Here is a 21,002-nt window from a genome sequence, read left to right as displayed (position 1 = left end):
TACAACGGTTCCTCCAGGAAAATGAGAAATGGATAAGAAGAACAGATACACCTGTGTGCATCTCTCGTTCACATATTCCCTCTCTACCTCCCTCCATCCCTCCCTCTGCCTCCAACCCTCTTTCCACCCCTCCCCTACAACTCCCTCCTTCCCTCCCCTACCTCTCCCTCCCTCTCCTACATCTCCCACCTCCCTCCCTCCACCTCCCTCTCTCTTCTCTCACACCCAGTAAAAGCAGTCTTTCTCATTCTAGCAAAAGATTCAGCCCTTTCCGTTTCTTAACGAGCTCTGAATTGTCTGCCGCCTGCAAATTAATCCAATTAGCAACACTGGTGAGTTGGTGAGGGCGGGCCCCTGTGCATATATTAATCTGAGTTTTCAAGCTAACAGCAATCCCTCAATCGCCACAATGGGCCCATGAATGTTGACTTGTTTGTTTTTGTATCTGGACCCAGCTCTGTGGTTTATGCTGCATTTTAACTGGCTCCAGTCCCACACTAGCAGGAGTGCAGCTAATCGCATGTTCTTGCACTATTCCTGTAATTAAGCTGTGCTCGGATAATTGCTGCCGCGCTGCATATGGAAGGTTCTAAATTTGCCGCCCTGCTGGCAATAGCTAATTGAAGGGAAGCAGCAGAGAACGGCATCGCAACGTTTTCAGATAGAATTTCCCCGATGCTTGGTTGCGAGCGTTTAGGGTGCTGCGTATGGATGCACTGGACGGTGATTGTGGTCCGTTGAAAATGTCAACGTTTGGGATTGCTTACTGTTTGAGTTCGGCCGATGGGAATAATGGGGAATAAAGAAATGGCTGACTAACTAAATACATCCTTTGGTTCTGTCTTCACGCAGGAGAACACAATTAAGGTATCAGAAATGTTGGTGAACACAGGGTTTGGTGAGAGGGAAGAACTGAAGGAAATCGACAAATCCCCAGGGCCTGATAGTCTACATCCCAGAATATGCAAGGCAGTGGCTTTAGAAATAGTGAATGCGTTGGTGGTCATCTTCCAAGATTCTATAGACTCTGGGACAGTTCCTCCAGATCGGAGGGGAGCTAGTGCAACCCCACTATTTTAAAAGTGAGGTAGAGAGAAAGCTGGCAATTATAGACCAGTCAGCCTGACGCCATCAGTGGGGAAAATGCTGGATCCAAAATTTAATAGCAGAGCACTTGGAATACAGTGGCATGATCGGATAGAGTCAGTGTGGATTTAAGGAAGGGAAATAATGCTTGCCAAATCTACTGGAATTCTTCAAGGATGGAACGAGCAGAATTGATAAGGGGGAGCCAGTGGATGTGGTATATTTAGACTTTGAGAAAGTTTTTGACAAAAGTCCCACATGAGAGAATAGTGTGTAAAATTAGAGCACACAGGATTAGAGGTAGTGTATTGAGATGGATAGAAAACTGGTGGCACAGGAAACAAAGAGTAGGAATTAACGTTTTGTTTTTCAAATTGGCAGGCAGTAACTAGTGGGGATCACAGGGTTCGGTGCTAGCATCCCAGCTATCCACAATATATATTAATGATTTAGATGAGAGAGCTAAATGTAATATTTCCAAATTTGCAGATGAGACAAAGCTGGGTGGGTGGTAGTGGTGGTGGTGGTGGGGGGGGGGGGGGGGGGGGGTGCTGTGAGGAGGATACTGAGATGCTTCAGTGTGATCTGGACAAGTTGAGTGAGTGGGCAAATGCATGGCAGATGCAGTGTAATGTGGATAAATGTGAGGTTATCACTTTGGTCGAAAAACAGGAAGGCAGATCATTATCTGAAGTGCTTTAGATTGAGGGAGGGGAATGTGAAATGCGACGTGGGTGTCCTTATACACCAGTCGCTGAAGATAAGCATGCAGGTGCAGCAGGCGATAAAGAAGGCAAATGGTATGCTGGCTTTTGTAGAGAGAGAATTCAGCGAGAGGATTCGAGTACAGGAGCAGGGATGCGTCGCTGCAATTGTACAGGGCCTTGGTGAGGCCACACCTGGAGTATTGTGGGCAGTTTGGGTCTCCTCCTCTGAGAAAGGATGTTCTTGCTCTCGAGGGAGTGCAGCGAAGGTTTACCAGACTGATTCCTGGGATGCCAGGACTGACAGGAGAGAATAAGTTGGTTAGGATTGTATTCGCTGGAGTTTAGAAGAATGAGGGGAATCTCATAGAAACCTATAAAATTCTAACACGACAAGTCAGGGTGGATGCAATAAGGATGTTCACGATGGTGGGGGTGTCCAGAACCAGGAGTCACAGTCTGATAATACGGGATAGACCATTTAGGACAGAGATGAGGAAAAATTTCTTCACCCAGGGAGTGGTCGGCCTGTGGAATTCACTACCACAGGAAGTAGTTGAGGCCAAAACATTGTACGGTTTCAAGAAGCAATTAGATATAGCACTTAGGGTGAAGGGGATCAAAGGATATGGGGGGGAAGGCGGGATTAGTTGGATGATCAGCCATGATCAAAATGAATGGCGGAGCAGGCTCGAAGGGCCGCCTCGTCCTCCTGTTTTCTGTTTCGAGAAGCGCAGGGGCGTTTTCCCCTGTGTCCTGCCTAATATCTATCCCTCAATCAACGTCGCAAAGCACGATCACATAAAAGCAAAATACTGCGCAGGCTGGAAGAACTCAGCTCGTCTGGTGACATCTGTGGAGGGAGAAAACAGAGGTGACGTTGCGAGTCTGTCAGTGAGCTCGAAACATTAACTCTTTCCTGTCCAGAGATGCTGCCAGACCTGCTGAGTTTCTCCAGCATTTTCTGCTTTTGTGTCACAAAGTACATGATACGGTCTTTATCGCGCTGCTGTTTGTGGGAGCTTGCTGTGCACAAATTGGTGGCCTTTCCTGCATTACAACAGTGACTACAATTCAAATAAATAACTTAATTGGTTATATAGCGCCATGGAATGTCCTGAATTTGTGATAGGCGTTCTATAAAGAAGAACATGGAACAGTGCAGAAGGAGGCTATTCGGCCCATCGAGACTATACCGACCCACTTAAGCCCTCACTTCCACCCTATCCCCGTAACCCCATAACCTCAATTGTAAGTTTTTTAAAAAGTTTAGAGTTTATAAAGTCCAAATAAGGGGCAGTTTCAGCATGCCCAATCCACCTAACCTGCACATCTTTGGGTCATGGGGGTGAGACCCACGCAGACACGCGGAGAATGTGCAAACTCCACACGGACAGTGACCTGAGGCTGGGACCGAACCCAGGTCCTCGGCGCCCGTGAGGCAGCAGTGCTAACCACTGCGCCACCGTGCTGCCTTTGCGTTTCCAGCATTTTGACTCTTACTTTAGTGAACCTGAATCCTGGACCCCTTTTTCAAAAAAGATTCTCTGTAACCACGGTCGCAGAGTAAACCTGCGACTGTGTGTTTACCTCGCAGATCTCCAAATGAGGTCCCCTGACTCGAGCAGGTTTGACAGGGGAACCCGGGGATTTTGTAGGGATGCGACATGTCAATGTTTACTGACTTAATGATATCTGACTGCCTTCCGATGCATTCCCCAGGGAGTTGGCACAGGGATGTCTCGGAAGAACACCTCCACAAGAGTTTATCAAAAACTGCTCAACGTGGAATTTTAATATGTCAACCTTTGCCTGAATGAGGACTTTAAAGTATGTTTGAGATATTTCTGAGAAGTATTTTCGAATGCCTGACTGCAAGGGATTGGAGAAACTGCATTGTCAGTCTGAGTGGTGCTCCGGTTTCCTCCCACAGTCCAAAGATGTGCAGGTTAGGTGGATTGGCCATGATAAATTGCCCTTAGTGTCCAAAATTGCCCTTAGTGTTGGGTGGGGTTACTGGGTTATGGGGATAGGGTGTAGGTGTGGGCTTGGGTAGGGTGCTCTTTCCAAGAGCCGGTGTAGACTCGATGGGCCGAATGGCCTCCTTCTGCACTGTAAATTCTATGATAACCTATGATATGTTTCTGGGGAACTAGACAAGCATGTGAGGCAGGATGGTACAGAGGGGTTCGATGGTAGATTGAGATGAGGAAAGGCGGAAGAAGGCGTGAGTGGAGCATGGACCAGATGGGCCGAATGGCCAGTTTCGGCGCTGTACAGCTACCTCCCATGTAATTCTATGCAAAGGATGTTTTCAAAACTTTTGATGCTACTTAAATTAAAAATGTTAACACGCATTAACACTGCAATGGCATTACTGTGAAAAGCCCCTAGTCGCCACATTCCGGCGCCTGTTCGGGTACACAGAGGGGGAATTCAGAATGTCCAATTCACCTAACAAGCACGTCTTTCGGGACTCGTGGGAGGGAACTGGGGTACCCGGAAATTGGGGTTGAGTTCATTGCCTTGAAAGTCCAGGATGTCGAGTGCTCTGCGTAATGTCTTTTGGAGAGTGGGCGAGGAACGCACCGCCACCTACTCTGACAGGCCTGATGCCATTTCTCGCTTTAATGAGCGTTGATTGGCAGCAGTCCATCCTTCCTTCCGCATTTGTAAGGACGTGCAGCCTTGGAGAGCTGTCAGTCAATCCAGCCCATCCAGGCACGGTGCTGCAGTGGCCGGAGGCAGTACTGCAGCCTTGTGCCTCAGACAAAGCCCCAGGTCCTGCACTGATGCCAAGTAGCAGGTATCCTGGGGAGGGCTGGGTAAAGGGTAGCCTGGGTTTCATAGAATAGAATTTACACTGTAGAAGGAGGCCATTCAGCCCATTGACTTAAGCCCATGCCTCCACCCTACCCCCGTAAACCAGTAATCTGACCTAACTTTTTGGACACTAAGGGCAATTTATCATGGCCAATCCACCTAACCTGCACATCTTTGGACTGTGGGAGGAAACCGGAGCACCCGGAGGAAACCCACGCAGACATGGGGAGAACGTGCAAACTCCGCACAGACAGTGACCCAAGCCGGGAATTGAACCCGGATCCCTGAAGCTGTGAGGCAGCAGTGCTAACCACCGTGCCGCCCACCCTGCGGGTGGGTGGGGTTGGTGGTGAGGGGGGGGGGGGGGGGAGCTAGAGGTCTCGGGTCCTTCAGGAGAGGACGACCCCGGACTGAAGGGGGCCTTCCAATGGAGGGGCCCCTTCCTGCCCGAGATTGAGGGCGAGGACCTTTTTGCCTGTTTCCCAGCCTGCGTCGAAAGGCACCTGCCAACCTAGAAATTGAGGCTGGGTGGGAAAAGGCCCTTAAGTGTCCGATAAGCGGGCCTAAAAGGGTCACGTGCAGGCTTCCCGTCTCAAGACCCTGTCCACCCCACCATAACGTGGTGTCTGGGTCAGGGTGGATCGGATCCTGAGGGAATCCTGTCCCTGCTGTTTTAGAACCTGCTGTGCGAGGAAGCGTAACATTCTGGCCCATATCCCAGACGTAGGGGAATATCACAATGGGCTTTCTTATGGGTTAAAGTTTCCATCGTTCTGTAATACATAGCACCACTAAAGTCTGATTTACGAGGCAGCTATGGGGATGGGAACTTAAATGGATGGGCGTGGAATTTCCCGACGCCGGCTAGCGTATTGGCTACCAGCCACGCTGCTCGCTCCTAGCCATTTTCCTTGGGGTCAGAATGAACGAGGATTGGCAACCGGCCTGCAAGAGTTAGGAATCTGTCCAGCCAATAAAATGGCCAATTAAATTTTCATGGCCACCATAGCTGCGGGTTTTATTCATTGGATCTAAATGCCACCAGTTACTGTGGTGAGATTTGATCCCAGGTCCCCTGTTGTTAGCCTGGGCCTCTGGATGACTGATCCACTGACATTACCACAACGCCCACCAGCTCCCAATGGAGAAAATGCATTTGCACTCACAGCTGGAGACACAACGGTGGTGACTTTGGGACAAAGGAATTTATTAATCGTTTGACCCTCAACACCTTTTGAAAGTTAGCATATTTTTGCGGATGGATTATGATCCTTGTTTTACTTCTAGTTCGCCTGGTATTTACGCATTGTACTTTGGGGACAGTGCTTTTCACTCTGATTGCACGGAAGGCCTGATACAGCTGTTCCTTTCAGTTCTGCCTGGACTGGAGGGCATGTCTTCTGAAGAAAGGTTGAGGGAGCTAGGGCTTTTCTCACTGGAGCGAAGAAGGCAGAGAGGTGACTTGATAGAGGTGTACAAGGGCGATGAGAGACATGGATAGAGTGGATAGCCAGAGACTTTTCCCCAGGGTGGAAATGGCTGTCACGTGGGGACATACTTTTCAGGTGATTGGAGGAAGGTATACGGAAGATGTCAGAGGGGGTTCTTTACACAGAGAGTGGTGGGTGTGTGGAATGCACTGCCAGCAGAGGTGGTGGAGTCAGAGTCATTAGGGCCATTTAAGCGACTCTTAGACAGGCACATGGACAGCAGTAAATTGAAGGGGTGTAGGTTAGGTTGATCTTAGATTAGGATAAATGGTCGGCACAACATGGTGGGCCGAAGGGCCTGCACTGTGCTGTACTGTTCTATGTTCTATGTTCTGTGTAAGGCAATTCACAGTTGGTGCACATTCAGGAGGCTGTGTGAGGTGGTTTGGAAATCCCGGGCACGTGCAGCTGGGATGAGCTGAGGCTGTATAGAATCAAGAGGACACCCGCGACTTCCCCTACATTCTCTGCCTTTGTTTTGTTTCTAGGGATATGGAAGGACTCGGAGAGAGAAAGCAATTGAAGCGAGCGCTTCGTTAGTTAACCCTCCGGAAGCTGCAGCCCCTCCAGGCAGCGAGTGTATGGAACCAGAGCTGAAAGAGATTGAAGGATGGCGGAATCCAGGTTTGAGTCTTTTTTTAAAGTAAGGGTTTGAATGGAGGTTGGTTGGGTAGTACACTCACCTCTATCTGGCGTCCAAACCCTCCTTCCCCAATAAAACCGTGAGCATGTAATTGTGGTGATATCCATCACAAGGGATTAATGTAAATATACTACGACTAGTAAACACTAGAGGGAGCACCAGAGACGTCATGACATGCAGACATACAGCTAATGAACACATAGCATAGGACACGACCAATGGGCAGTCAAGGCACCCAGAGGTGACACTACCACAAGGGGGCATTACACAACCCATATATAACGACAGGGCACACATGCTCTGTCTCTTTCCACAGGCGACACTTAGAGAGTAGGACAGGGGCAGATCAGATGCATCACACCCACCACGTGGCTTAGAGCAGACTGATTAGTCAGACTGATTTACTACAGCAAGATTAGCAGGAGAGTCAAACTTATAGAGAACTGTGCTAATGGTTGAATAAATCCCATTGAACTTACTTCAAAGCCTGGAGTATCTTTTGGTCAAAGCTGCATCGAGTTGCAGCCTGTGTTACCCCAGAGTACATAACACAACAGTAATCCAGGCCGATACTTCAGTGCAGCATCATTGGAAATGCTAACTTTCAACTGAGACATTAAACGAAGGACTGTGCTGCTTGTTTAAGTGGATGTAAAAGATTCTAAGTCAAAAAGAAGAGTGAGCTCTTCAACTTAACCTGGCTAACATTCCTCACTCAGTAGCACCATCAGAAATATATTAGCTGACCATTCATTGTTTTCCTGTTCTCAGGTTAGTTGCCACATTTTTTCCCACCCCCTCCTTTCTGCCCTATCCCCGATTTCTCTCATTTCTCTCTCGATGCTCTGTCCGAGCTAATTTAATCGCGAGACGCACCTCCTGCCCCCTCGATTTTGGCCATCTGATTTAATATGTGTCAGGCGTGTTTTACAATGCTCCTCTGAAATGTCATGGGAGATTTTATTATGTTAAAGGTACCCAGATAAATATAAGTTTGTAGAATCCCGACAGTGCAGAAGGAGGCCTTTCGGCCCGTCGAGTCATACCGACCCTCTGAAAGAGCACCCTCCCTGGGCCAACTCTCCCACAAACCTGTAATTCCCCCTGACCTTTGGACACTAAGGGGCAATTTGGCACGGCCAATCCACCTAACCTGCACGTCTTTGAACTATGGAAGGAAACCGGAGCACCCGGAGGAAACCCACGCAGACACGGGGAGAACGTGCAGACTCCGCACAGACAGTGACCCGAGGCTGAACTTGAACCCGGGACTCTGGCGCTGTGAGGCAGCAGTGCTAACCACTGTGCTATCTTGCCGTCCTGTTTTAACGTTGACTGCACATTTCCTAGAACACCAATCAGTTGTGAAGCACTTTGAAATGTTTTTTTCTTTATTCATTTATGTAATGTGGGCATTGTCATGATATACAGGCTCATACACACACAGCACGGTAGCATTGTGGATAGCACAATTGCTTCACAGTGCCAGGGTCCCAGGTTCAATTCCGGCTTGGGTCACTGTCTGTGCGGAGTCTGCACATCCTCCCCGTGTCTGCGTGGGTTTCCTCCGGGTGCTCCGGTTTCCTCCCACAGTCCAAAGATGTGCAGGTTAGGTGGCTTGACCGTGATAAATTGCCCTTAGTGTCCAAAATTGCCCTTAGTGTTGGGTGGGGTTACTGGGTTACGGGGATAGGGTGGAGGTGTTGACCTTGGGGAGGGTGCTCTTTCCAAGAGTCGGTGCAGACTCGATGGGCCGAATGGCCTCCTTCTGCACTGTAAATTCTATGTAAATAATTTTTTTAAAGGTTTTCATAAAATATCAATAACAAAATGAGAAAGAAAAAAGAACCCAACAGGGTTAAGTACAAAACACAATCTAAAAAAGCAACCCCCCAAACCCCTCCCCCCCCGTACCTAAATAATAAATTAACATTAACACCCTGACTTAACACAACAGGTGTATACACCCCCTCAGACCCTCCAGTGTAAATAACATAAACAAAAATAAAGTAAACCCCCACCCCCCGAGCTGCTTCTGCCATTGATCAATGTCTGTCGTTCTGCCAGAAAGTCTAAGAACGGTTGCCACCGCCTAAAGAACCCTTGTACCGACCCTCTCAAGGCGAATTCCACCCTCTCCAATTTAATGAACCCTGCCATATCGCTGATCCAGGATTCCACACTTGGGGGCCTCGTATCTTTCCACTGAAGGAGAATCCTCCGCCGGGCTACCAGGGACGCAAAGGCCAGAATTCCGGCCTCTTTCGCCTCCTGCACTCCCGGCTCCTCTGCCACCCCAAATATTGCGAGCCCCCAGCCCGGTTTGACCCTGGATCCTACCACCCTCGACACCGTCCTCGCTACGCCCTTCCAAAATTCCTCCAGCGCTGGGCATGCCCAGAACATATAGGTATGATTTGCTGGGCTCCTTGAGCACCTAACACACCTGTCCTCACCCCCAAAGAACCTGCTCGTCCTTGTCCCGGTCATGTGTGCCCTGTGCAGCACCTTAAACTGTATGAGGCTGAGCCTTGCGCATGAAGAGGAAGAGTTCACCCTCCCTAGGGCATCTGCCCACGTCCCCTCTTCGATCTCCTCTCCCAACTCCTCCTCCCACGTACCTTTCAACTCCACCACCGAGGCCTCCTCCTCCTCCTGCATCACCTGGTAAGTTTCCGAGATCTTCCCCAATCCCACCCACCCCCCCGAGAGCACCCTGTCCTGTACTGTGTGTGGCAGTAGCTGAGGGAATTCCACCACCTGCCGTCTGGCAAACGCCCTTACCTGTAAGTACCTGAAGGTGTTCCCTTGGGGGAGCCCGTACTTCTCCTCCAGCTCACCCAAACTCGCGAACTTCCCGTCCACAAACAGGTCCCCTAACTTTCGTATGCCTGCCCTGTGCCACCCCGAAAACCCTCCACCTGTTCTTCCTGGGGCGAACCGGTGGTTCCCCCGTAATGGGGTCCACGCCAAGGCCCTAACTTCCCCCCTATGCCGCCTCCACTGCCCCCAAATTTTGAGGGCCGCCACCACCACCGGGCTCGTGGTATACCTCCTTGGAGGGAGCGGCAGCGGCGCCGTTGCCAGCGCCCCCAGACTCGTACCCACACAGGACGCCGTCTCCAGCCTCTTCCATGCAGCCCCCTCCCCCTCCATCACCCACTTGCGCACCATTGTCGCATTGGCGGCCCAGTAGTACCCACAGAGGTTGGGCAGCGCCAGCCCCCCCCTATCTCTACTCCGCTCCAGGAACACCCTTCTCACCCTCGGAGTCCCTCGCGCCCACACAAACCCCATTATACTCCTGTTAACCCGCCTGAAAAAAGCCTTCGGGATAAACACGGGGAGACACTGGAACAGGAACAAAAACCTTGGGAGCACCGTCATTTTGATTGACTGCACCCTACCCGCCAGGGACAGCGGCAACGCGACCCACCTCTTGAACTCCTCCTCCATTTGCTCCACCAGCCTTGTAAAGTTAAGCCTATGCAGGGTCCCCCAGCTCCTGGCCACCTGGACGCCCAAATATCTGAAACTACTCTCCGCCCTTTTTAGTGGGAGCTCGCCAATCCCCCTCTCCTGGTCCCCTAGCTGAACTACGAACAGCTCGCTCTTCCCCATATTGAGCTTGTACCCCGAAAAGTCCCCGAATTCCCTAAGCATCCTCATTACCTCTGGCATTCCTCCCAACGGGTCCACCACATACAGCAGCAGGTCGTCTGCATAGATCGACACCCTATGCTCCTCCCCACCCCGCACCAGCCTACTCCAGTTCCTCGACTCTCTCAGTGCCATAGTCAGGGGTTCAATCGCCAGTGCGAAGAGCAGGGGGAACAGGGGACACCCCTGTCTCGTCCCTCGGTGCAACCAAAAGTACTCGGACCACCTCCTATTTGTGGCCACACTCGCCATCGGGACCTCGTACAACAGCCTAACCCACCTAACAAACCCCTCCCCAAACCCGAACCTCTTCAGCACCTCCCACAGGTACCCCCACTCTACCCTATCGAAGGCTTTCTCAGCGTCCATCGCCACCAGTGCCTTCCCCGCCTGCATGCTTCCTATCCCTTTGATCAGCTCCTCCAGCCCAATCGGGGCCCCCAGTCCCGCCACCAGTCCCTCTTCCACCTTTGGAAACCTCAATTGGTCCAGGAAACGGCCCATCCCTCCCTCCTCCCGTGGGGGCTCGGATCGGTACAATTCCTCGTAAAAGTCCCTGAAGACCCTATTGATGCCAGCCCCACTCCGCACCACACTCCCTCCCCTGTCCTTAACTCCCCCGATCTCCCTAGCTGCGTCCCGCTTCCGAAGCTGATGCGCCAGCATCCGGCTTGCCTTTTCCCCATACTCGTAGACCGCCCCCTGGGCCTTCCTCCACTGCACCTCCGCCTTCCTGGTGGTCACCAGGTCGAATTCGGCCTGGAGGCTGCGCCTCTTCCTCAACAATCCTTCCTCAGGTTCTTCCGCATACCTCCTGTGTACCCTCACCATCTCCCCCACCAGCCTCTCCCTCTCCGCCCGTTCCCTCCGCTCCTTGTGGGCTCTGATGGAGATCAGCTCTCCCCTCACCACCGCCTTCAGTGCCTCCCATACCATCCCCACTCGGACCTCCCCGTTGTCGTTGGTCTCCAAGTACCTCTCTATACTTCCTCGGACCTGCTCGCTTACCTCCTCGTCCGCCAACAGCCCCACCTCCAAGCGCCACAGCGGGCGCTGGTCCCTCTCCTCCCCCATCTCCAAGTCCACCCAATGCGGGGCGTGGTCCGAAATGGCTGTTGCTGAGTACTCGGTATCCTCTATTCTCGCTATCAGCGCCCTACTCAAAATGAAAAAGTCGATTCGAGAATAAGCCTTATGGACATATGAGAAGAATGAAAATTCCCTAGCCCCCGGCCTTGCAAATCTCCAAGGGTCCACCCCTCCCATCTGGTCCATAAACCCCCTCAGCACTCTAGCCGCCGCCGGCTTCCTACCCGTCCTAGATCTGGAGCGATCCAGTGCCAGATCCAACACCATGTTAAAGTCTCCCCCCATTATCAGGCCCCCCACTTCCAAGTCTGGGATCCGACCCAACATACGCCGCATAAAACCCGCATCGTCCCAGTTCGGAGCATACACATTGACCAGTACCACCCTCTCTCCCTGCAACTTATCACTTACCATTATGTACCTACCGCCATTATCTGCCACAATGCTCGACACCTCGAATAACACCTTCTTTCCCACCAAGATCGCCACCCCTCGATTTTTGGCATCCAGCCCCGCGTGAAACACCTGACCTACCCACCCTTTCCTCAGTCTTACCTGGTCTGCCACCTTCACGTGTCTCTCCTGGAGCATAACCACATCCGCCTTGAGCCCCTTCAGGTGCGCGAACACGCGGGCCCGCTTAACCGGCCCATTCAGTCCCCTTACATTCCAGGTTATCAGCCGGATTAGGAGCTACCCGCCCCCCTACCCCGCCGACTAGCCATGACCCCTCCTCGGCCAGCCACGCGCCCGCACCCCACACCCGGCCCGTTCCCCACAGCGGCATATCCCCGTCTTGACCCACCCCACTCACTGCAGCTCCTCCTTGATCTTAGCAGCAGCAACTCGATCCCCCCCCCCACCGGCTAGGACCCATCCTAGCTGGTTTACTCCCCCCATTGCACTTCCGCAAGTCAGCTGACTCCTGCTGACCCCGGCCACTCCCGCCTCCCCTTCGACTCCTCCCATTGTGTGGCACACCCTCCTCTCCCGCTCCCCATTCACAGGCTCTCCCCCTCCATTCTAAGCGCGGGAAACAATCCTCGCTTCCCCGCCCCGGTCCCGTCCCCCCCAGTCTTCGGCGCGGGAAAACAATCCCGCGCTCTCCACCTACCAGGCCCCGCCACCAACCAAAACAGTGCCCAACCCGCCCCATCCACCCTCCCCAACCCGAAAGAGAAAAACACAGAGAAAAAGAAACCCAAAACAATGCAAAGCCCCCCCCCCCCCCCCCCCCCCCCCCCCCGGAACCAAAAATCGGCATAACATATCCACCGCAGTCCCCAATCGCCCATCCCGACCCTAATTCTATGTAAATAATGTTATACAGACAAGCAGCTAATGGACACAGAGAACAGGATATGACCAATAAGCAGGCAGGACACTCAGGGGTGGGATCTGACTATAAAAGACACGAGGCACTCACACTCCGCCTCTTTCCCACTGATGAACATCTAGAGAGTCAGTCAAGGGTGTTGTTACAATCTCACACCTCCACCACGTGGCTAAGAGCTAGTCTGGTCAGTCAGACAGAGGAACCACACTTAAGTTAGCAGAGAGTCGAACTCACAGAAAACTGTGCTATTAGTTCAAGAAACCTGATTGAACTAACTTCAAGGTCTGGAGTATCTTTTTGATCTAAGCTGCAGCCAGTGTTAGACCAGTGTACCTAACACGACATGATACCAGGAGACTAATTTAAGGTGGCTTACCTCAGTCCGTTCCGTGACGACCAGCAAATGTATCCCGACACCATGGAGAAGATTCAGACTCCTCACAAGCTCAGGACCTCCGACAATCTTTGGGCCAACTGGCGGATATTCAAGCCAAGGTTTCTGCTGCACATCGAAGCCTCAGACCTCGAGGGTGCGTCTGATGCAATAAAGATCGCGCTTCTCCTCTCAACAGCGGGTGATCAAGCCATCGAACTCGTCAACTCGTTTAACTTCACCGAAGGCCAGGACCCACATTATCCGCAGATTCCCGGCACGGGTCACTGTCTGTGCGGAGTCTGCACATTCTCCCCACGTCTGTGTGGGTTTCCTCCGGGTGCTCCGGTTTCCTCCCACAGTCCAAAGATGTGCGGGTAAGGTGGATTGGCCATGATAAATTGTCCTTAGTGTCCAAAAAGGTTAAGTGGGATTACGGGGACCGGGTGGAGGCGTGGGCTTGGGTAGGGTGCTCTTTCCAAGGGCCGGTGCCGACCTCGATGGGCCGAATGGCCTCCTTCAGCACTGTAAATTCTATGATTCATTAAGATATTGGCTTTCCTGAACCTCAGCATCACATTCCTGCCTACCCCACGATAACTGCCCTCACCCCCTTGCTCATGGCGAAATATCCAATGACTCTGCTTCCGCCGTCTTTTGAGGAAGGAAAGTTCCAGAAACTCTCGGACCTCTGAGAGAAAAAGATTCTCCTCGCCTGTCTTCAATGGGCGACTCTTTATTTTTAAACAGTGACCCCTAGTTCTCTTCACACCCACCCTGTCAGGACCTCTGAGGATCTTGCATGTTTCTGTATTTCACTTAATTCTTCTGTAGATTTATTGAAGGCAAAGCTCATTATTCAGACAAGGGAAGAAAGGATTCGAAGGTGTATGCTGGCGGGGTTAGACGATGAAGTGTGTGAGGAATCCCGTGTGATCTGATGGACAGAATGCCCGGTTTCAGTGCTGTAAACGCGACGTAACACAGGAGGGTACCCAATGTCCAACGGGAGCTTGAACTTACAGAGCGCCTTCAACATGTCCCCGAGGTCACTCGCGGAACACCATTTGATCGTCGCACGAAGAGATGTTTGGTCGGGTGACCAAAGGTCTGGCCAAAGAGGCGGTGTTTTTTTTTTGTTTTGGGAACATCTGAAAGAAACATGGAGAGGCACGGAAGCTGCTGGAGAGAATTGCCAAGCAGAGGAGCGAGACAGCAAGGCTGAGAGCCTGTGTATGTCAAGAAGCACTTGGGTGATGTGTAAATGGGACTTTACTGGCAGCAGAGTTTGAGATGAACTGGAGATGTCGGAGGCTGCAAAGCGTTATTAACTTTGTAACATTTACACAGATTTGGAGCAAGAGACGGAGTCAATGGAACTTGCTTCCCAACAGAACAACTGCAAGAATAATACGGCTCCTGAATATACACAGCCTACTGAATCAGTAAGTACTATATCCAGCCTGGGGAGTTGGGGAATGATGGCCTGTTAGTGTTCTTCGGACTGTTTGGGTTAGGAGACACCAGGTTCATGGAATCTCAGTAAACAAAGCACAGGAGTAGGCCATTTGGCCCATTATTCCTGTGCTGCCCCATTGTCCAATTCGTCCCACTTTCTTGTCATTCCCCATAAATCTTTCCTCTCTCAATATTAACCTAATTCCCTTTTCGAAAGTTACTATTGAAGCTGCTTCTTTCACTTTATCCAGCAGCTCATTCCAGTTCACAGCAACTGGTGTAAAATAACATTGTACTCAATCTCTGCCCAGTGATTCTCAACTCTTCTACCAATGGCAATAGCTTTCCCTTAGTTACTCTCTCAAAGTTGACAAAACTTTGTAGTCAGGCAGTGACTAGTGGGTTACCATAGGGATCTGTACAAGAACCCAGCTGTTCACAATGTATATTAATGATTTAGATTAGGGAACTAAATATAATGGGCGGGATTCTCCGACCCCCCGCCGGACCGGAGAATCGCTGGGGGGGGGGCGACGTGAATCCCGCCTCCGCCGGCCGCCGAATTGTCCAGCACCGGAGATTCGGCGGGGGCGGGAATCGCGCCGCGCCGGTTGGCGCCCGCCCCCCCCCCCCCGGCGATTCTCCAGCCGGCGATGGGCCGAAGTCCCGCTGATTCTATGCCAGTCCCGCCGGCGTAAATTGAACCAGGTCCCTTACTGGCGGGACCTGGCGGTGCAGGCGGGCTCCGGGATCCTGGGGGGGGGGGGCGCGGGGCGATCTGGTCCCGGGTGGCCTCGCCCACGATCTGGGCCCACCGATCCGCGGGTGGGCCTGTGCCGTGGGGGCACTCTTTTCCTACGCGCCGACCATCAGCCTCTGCCATGGCTGACGGGTAGGTGAACCCCCCCCCCCCCCCCCCGCCCCCCGGCGCATGCTCGGGGATGACGTCAGCAGTCGCTGATGCTCCCGCGCATGCGCGGATTAGCGCCAGCCGGCGGAGTCCCTTCGGCCCCAGCTGGCACGGTGCCAAAGGCCTTCCACGCCAGCCGGCGGGGCGCCAACCACTCCGGGGCGGGCCTAGCCCCTAAAGGTGCGGGGGATTCCGTATCTTTGGGGCGGCCCAACGCCGGAGTGGTTCACGCCATTCCGTCCCACCGGGACCCCCCACCCCGCCGGGTAGGGGAGAATCCCGCCCAATATCTCCAAATTTTCAGATGAGACCAAAGCTGGTTGAGAGGGTGAGCTGTGAGGAGGATACAGAAATGCTTCAATGTGATTTGGCAAATGCATGGCAGATGCAGTGTAATGTGGATAAATGTGAGACACGGTACACAGTGATTAGCACTGTTGCTTCACACGCCAGGGTCCCAGGTTCGATTCCCGGCTTGGGTCACTGTCTGTGCGGAGTCTGCAAGTTCGCCCCGTGTCTGCGTGGGTTTCCTTCGGGTGCTCCGGTTTCCTCCCACAAGTCCCGAAAGACGTGCTGTTAGGTGAATTGGCCATTTTGAATTCTCCCTCTGTCTACCCGAACAGGCGGCGGAATGTGGTGACTAGGGGCTTTTCACAGTAACTTCATTGCAGTGTTAATGTAAGCCTACTTGTGACAATAAAGATTTTGTAAAAAGGTTATCCACTTTGGTAGCAAAAACAGGAAAGCAGATTATTGTCTGAATGGCTATAGATTGAGAGAGGGGAATGTGTAACAAGACCTGGGTGTCCTTGTAACAGTTTGCTGAAGGTAAGCATGCAGGTGCAGCAGGCGTTAAAGAAGACAAATGGTATGTTGGCCTTCATTGCGAGAGGATTCGAGTACAGGAGCAGGGATGTGTTGCTGCAATTATACAGGGCCTTGGTGAGGCCACACCTGGAATATTGTGTGCAGTTTTGGTCTCCTTATCATGAGGAAGGATGTTTTTGCTCTCGAGGGTGCGCAGCAAATGTTTACCAGACTGATTCCTGAGATGGTGGGACTGACGTACGAGGAGAGATTGAGTCGGGGAGGGTTATATTGGCTGGAGTTTAGAAGAATGGGGGGGGACCACAAAGAAACCTTTAAAATTCTAACAGGACCAGGAAGGAAGGATGTTCCTGATGACAGGGGTGTCCAGAACCAGGGGTCATAGTTAAGGATAGGGGGGGTAAACCATTTAGGACAGAGATGAGGGGCGGGATTCTCCGACCCCCCCCCGGCCGGGTCAGAGAATCGCCTGGGGGCGGCGTGAATCCCGCCCCCGCTGGCTGCCGAATTCTCCGGCACCGGGGATTTGGCGGGGGCGGAAATCGCGCCGCACCGGTTGGCGGCCGCTGATAGCGCCCCCCCCCCCCACCCCCCCCCCCGCCGGCGATTCTCCAGCCCGCGACGTCCGTTTTTTGCCGGTCCCGCCGGCGTAAATTAGAGTAGGTCCTTATCGGCGGGACCTGGCGGCGCGGGCGGCCTCCGGGGTTCTTGGGGGGGCGGATCTGGCCCTGGGAGGTGCCCCCACGGTGGACTGGCCCGCGATCGGGGCCCACCGATCCGCGGGCGGGCCTGTGCCGTGGCGGCACTCTATTCTCCCGCACCGGCGGCTGTAGCGGTCCGCCATTGCCGGTGCGGAAACGAAGCCCTCTGCGCAAGCGCGGGGATGACGCCAGCACACGCTGGCGCTCCCGCGCATGCGCCAACTCGCGCCAGCCGGCAGAGGCCCTTCGCCGTCGGTTGGCGTGGCGCCAAGCCCCTTCCCCGCTGGCTGGCGCGGCGCAAACCACTCCGGGGCCGGTCTAGCCCCTGAAGGTGCGCCACTCCTTCCCGCTGGAGTTGCCCGCCCCGACGATCACGGTAGAATCCTGCTCGAGAAATTTCTTCACCCAGAGAGTGATGTGCCTATGGAGTTTGAGACAATATGTGTATGTTTTCAAGAAGGAGTTAGATATAGCTCTTGGGGCTAAAGGGATCAAAGGATATGGGGGAAAGCGGGAACCGGTTACTGAGTTGGACAATCAGCCATATGCTCATAATGACTGGCAGGACAGGCTCCAAGGGCTCACTGGCCTTCCCCTATTTTCTATGTCTTCATTTTGTTCGACTAGCCTGTTGTGCTTTGAAGTAAATTTCTGTCTTTTCCATATCTGAGCTGCTTAATGTATTGAATACCATGACAAACTCTCGCTCAACCCTTTTGTCTTTAAGGCAGGAATCTTCTCTAATTTTCTCGTTGTCTTTACTCTTTGTGCTTGCAGTCAGTATTTTTGAATTGTGACACGTACAAGAAGCCTCGTGGCATGAATGGTCACACGCAAGATGTGTCGGGACACTCAACAGGTAGGAACGTCCCCTTGGATGAATTGGTCAGGCAGGGGAGCGAGCGTGTGGTATTAACTTGGCCGGGTGTGAAGGCCTTGCAATGCTGAGGCCCGTCTCCAGGTGGCAGCGTTTCACCGAAATTGGTGGAACGCCAATATTCATGATCAAGACTGAGCAGACTGGGCCTATTTTCTGAGAGAAGGTTCAGGGGTGACCTGATGGAAGTTTAAAAAAAATCGTGATGGGACTTGATAGGGTTTTGATCTCCTTACCTGAGGAAAGATACACTGGCGTTGGAGGCAGTCCAGAGAAGGTTCACTGGGTTGATCCCCAGCATGGAGGGATTTTCCAATGTGGAGAGGTTGAGTAGGTCGGGCCTGTGCTTGTTGGAGTTTAGAAGAATGAGAGGCGACCTTATTGAACTTGGAGGATTCTTACGGGGCTTGACAGGGTAGATGTTGAGAAGTTGTTTCCCCTTGTGGGAGAGTCTGGAACCAGAGGGCAGACTCTCAGAGTAAGGGGGTCGCCCGTTTCAGACAGAGGGTAGGGAATCTGTGGAATTCTTTACCGCAGAGAGCTGTAGAGGCTGGGTCGTTAAGTATGTTCAAGGCTGAGATAGACAGATGTTTAATTGGTGAGGGAATCATTGAATCCCTTCAGTGCAGAGGAAAGCCATTTGGTCCATCGAATCTGCACTGACCCTCTGAAAGAGCAGCCTACCTAGGCCCAATCCTTGGCCTATACCCGTAACCTCACCTAACATTTGGATACTAAGGGGCAATTTAGCATGGCCAACCCACATTGCCTGTACATATTTGGACTCATGGGAGGAAACCGGAACATCCGGAGGAAACCCACGCAGACGCGGGGAGACTCCGCACAGACAGTGACCCGAGGTCGGAGTTGAACCGGGGGCCCTGGAGCTGTGAGGCAGCAGTGCTAACCACTGTGCCAACATGCCACCCAATGGGTTCTTTTACTTACATCGGGATTTTAAAAATGTGGACAGTGAAGGAGCCATGAGGGAGAAATGAAATTTTATAAACTGAAGTTAAATAATCATTCAAATGAGTTTCTAGCTCACAACAGAATTCCAGCAAAGCTCTCACTAGATGGACTGTTGGATGGAGGTTGGGTTTGGGATGGGAGGACGTCTGTGTGTAGTCTAAACACCGGCGGAGACTCGTTGAGTTGAATGACTTGGTTTCTGTGCCGAAGGCTTTGTGCAGCTTTGTTGTATTTGGTGTGCTGTTTGGGGATTGATGCACATTTGTGGTGAGCGTTATCCTGGCTTCTAACCCATGTAATACCTGACTGGGATGGGTGTGCGTGATGCTGTTGGTAAACGCTAAACACGGTGAGAATTCTTCCAACCCTGTTCTGACCTCGTTCTGATTGTAAGGCTGGTTGTGAGGTTGGGGAAATGAGAAGAGGTTGGCAGGCTCTGTTGTGAACCCTCTCCAGGCAGTGAGCTGACCTAACCTGCCCATTTCACCACAACCAAAATGGTTTGCAGGCCGTGTCTACTGGGAACTAGACCGACATTGTCCAACTGTCTGGAGATTAATAGTCTGGAAATTAACATTTTCATCCCATCAGGTATGAGCCACTGTAACAATTTTAAGATTTCTGCCTCCTTTTAAATTTGACTTGCACTTTGCTTGTGGAATGAAGCCAGGCACGTGTTCCTCATCCATTCACCCTGCCCTAACATGGCACTGGTGGTCATGGATTTCCATTGGATTGGCCCAGGATTATAGGTTAAATACTGCAATGGTTTACCAGTGCCTCCTGCAGACTTGTTGACCAGGAATCTCTCCTCTTTACCACCTGCCGTCAGGTATATTGGAAGGATTTGCAATCTGACCATCGCCCTGTTTGACAATGTTGTGCACCTTTCTTGGCCATCCAAGTGCTGAAGTGGGACTCAATGCCAGGCCAGAGATAAGGACGCTACCCACTGTGTCACAGGACCTTCAGGCACTTGATAGAAATGGATAGTTCCCGGACTTTGGGCAGAGGAGTCAATGATAATAATAATGTTCCGGACTCCATAGAATTTACAGTGCAGAAGGAGGCCATTCGGCCCATCGAGTCTGCACCGGCCCTTACAAAGAGCATCCTCCTCAAGCCCACGTATCCACCCTATCCTTGTAACCCAGCACCCCCACTTACACCTTTTGGTCACTAAGGGTAATTTATCATGGCCAATCCACCTAACCTGCACATCTTTGGACTGTGGGAGGAAACCGGAGCACCCGGAGGAAACCCACGCACACACAGGGAGAACGTGCAGACTCCGCATAGACAGTGACCCAAGCCGGGAATTGAACCTGGGACCCTGGAGCTGTGAAGCAATTGTGCTAAACACTATGCTACCGTGCTGCCCTGGTTTGGCCGGTCTTGCTTTCCAGGTGAATCTGGGATAGTCACATTGAGAGGTGGAGGTGTCACTTTGACGGTTATTGCCAGACAATCTGCAGCTAACTAACTCAGAAAGTGGTTTTGGACCACCTCAGAGGGCAGGGCGGCAATAATGTGTCCATTGTTCCATTACAGAGGAGTGATCAGAAATTGAATTGTAATAAAAGTGCGACTCGGTAGCGCAGTGGTTAGCACTGTTGCTTCACAGTGCCAGGGTCCCGGGTTCGATTCCCGCCTTGGGTTACTGTCTGTGTGGAGTCTGCTCATTACATAGAACATACATAAAACATACAGTGCAGAAGGAGGCCATTCGGCCCATCGAGTCTACGCCGACCCACTTAAGCCCTCACTTCCACCCTATCCCCTAACCCAATAACCCCTCCCAACCTTTTTGGTCACTAAGGGTAATTTATCATGGCCAATCCACCTAACCTGCACGTCTTTGGACTTTGGGAGGAAACCGGAGCACCCGGAGGAAACCCACGCACACACAGGGAGAATGTGCAGACTCCACACAGGCAGTGACCCAGCGGGGAATCGAACCTGGGACCCTGGCGCTGTGAAGCCACAGTGCTAGCCACTTGTGCTACGATGCTGCCCATTCTCCGCGTGTCTGCGTGGGCTTCCTCCGGGTGC

General features: G+C 52.2%; 1 protein-coding gene across 1 annotated transcript in view; it reads left to right on the top strand.

Moving 5' to 3' along the window:
- Positions 1-21,002, top strand: part of samd13 (sterile alpha motif domain containing 13) — a 120,831-nt gene that overhangs the window by 47,597 nt on the left and 52,232 nt on the right. The window contains exons 2-4 of the mRNA XM_072510350.1: positions 6,592-6,727; positions 14,555-14,649; positions 17,879-17,960. Coding sequence (XP_072366451.1) covers positions 6,592-6,727; positions 14,555-14,649; positions 17,879-17,960 — 313 coding nt within the window. The remainder of the gene's footprint in view (positions 1-6,591; positions 6,728-14,554; positions 14,650-17,878; positions 17,961-21,002) is intronic.

Source organism: Scyliorhinus torazame, chromosome 7 (genome assembly GCF_047496885.1).
Source record: "Scyliorhinus torazame isolate Kashiwa2021f chromosome 7, sScyTor2.1, whole genome shotgun sequence".
Taxonomy (NCBI): Eukaryota; Metazoa; Chordata; class Chondrichthyes; order Carcharhiniformes; family Scyliorhinidae; genus Scyliorhinus; species Scyliorhinus torazame.
This window is presented reverse-complemented; position numbering and strand designations above follow the sequence as displayed.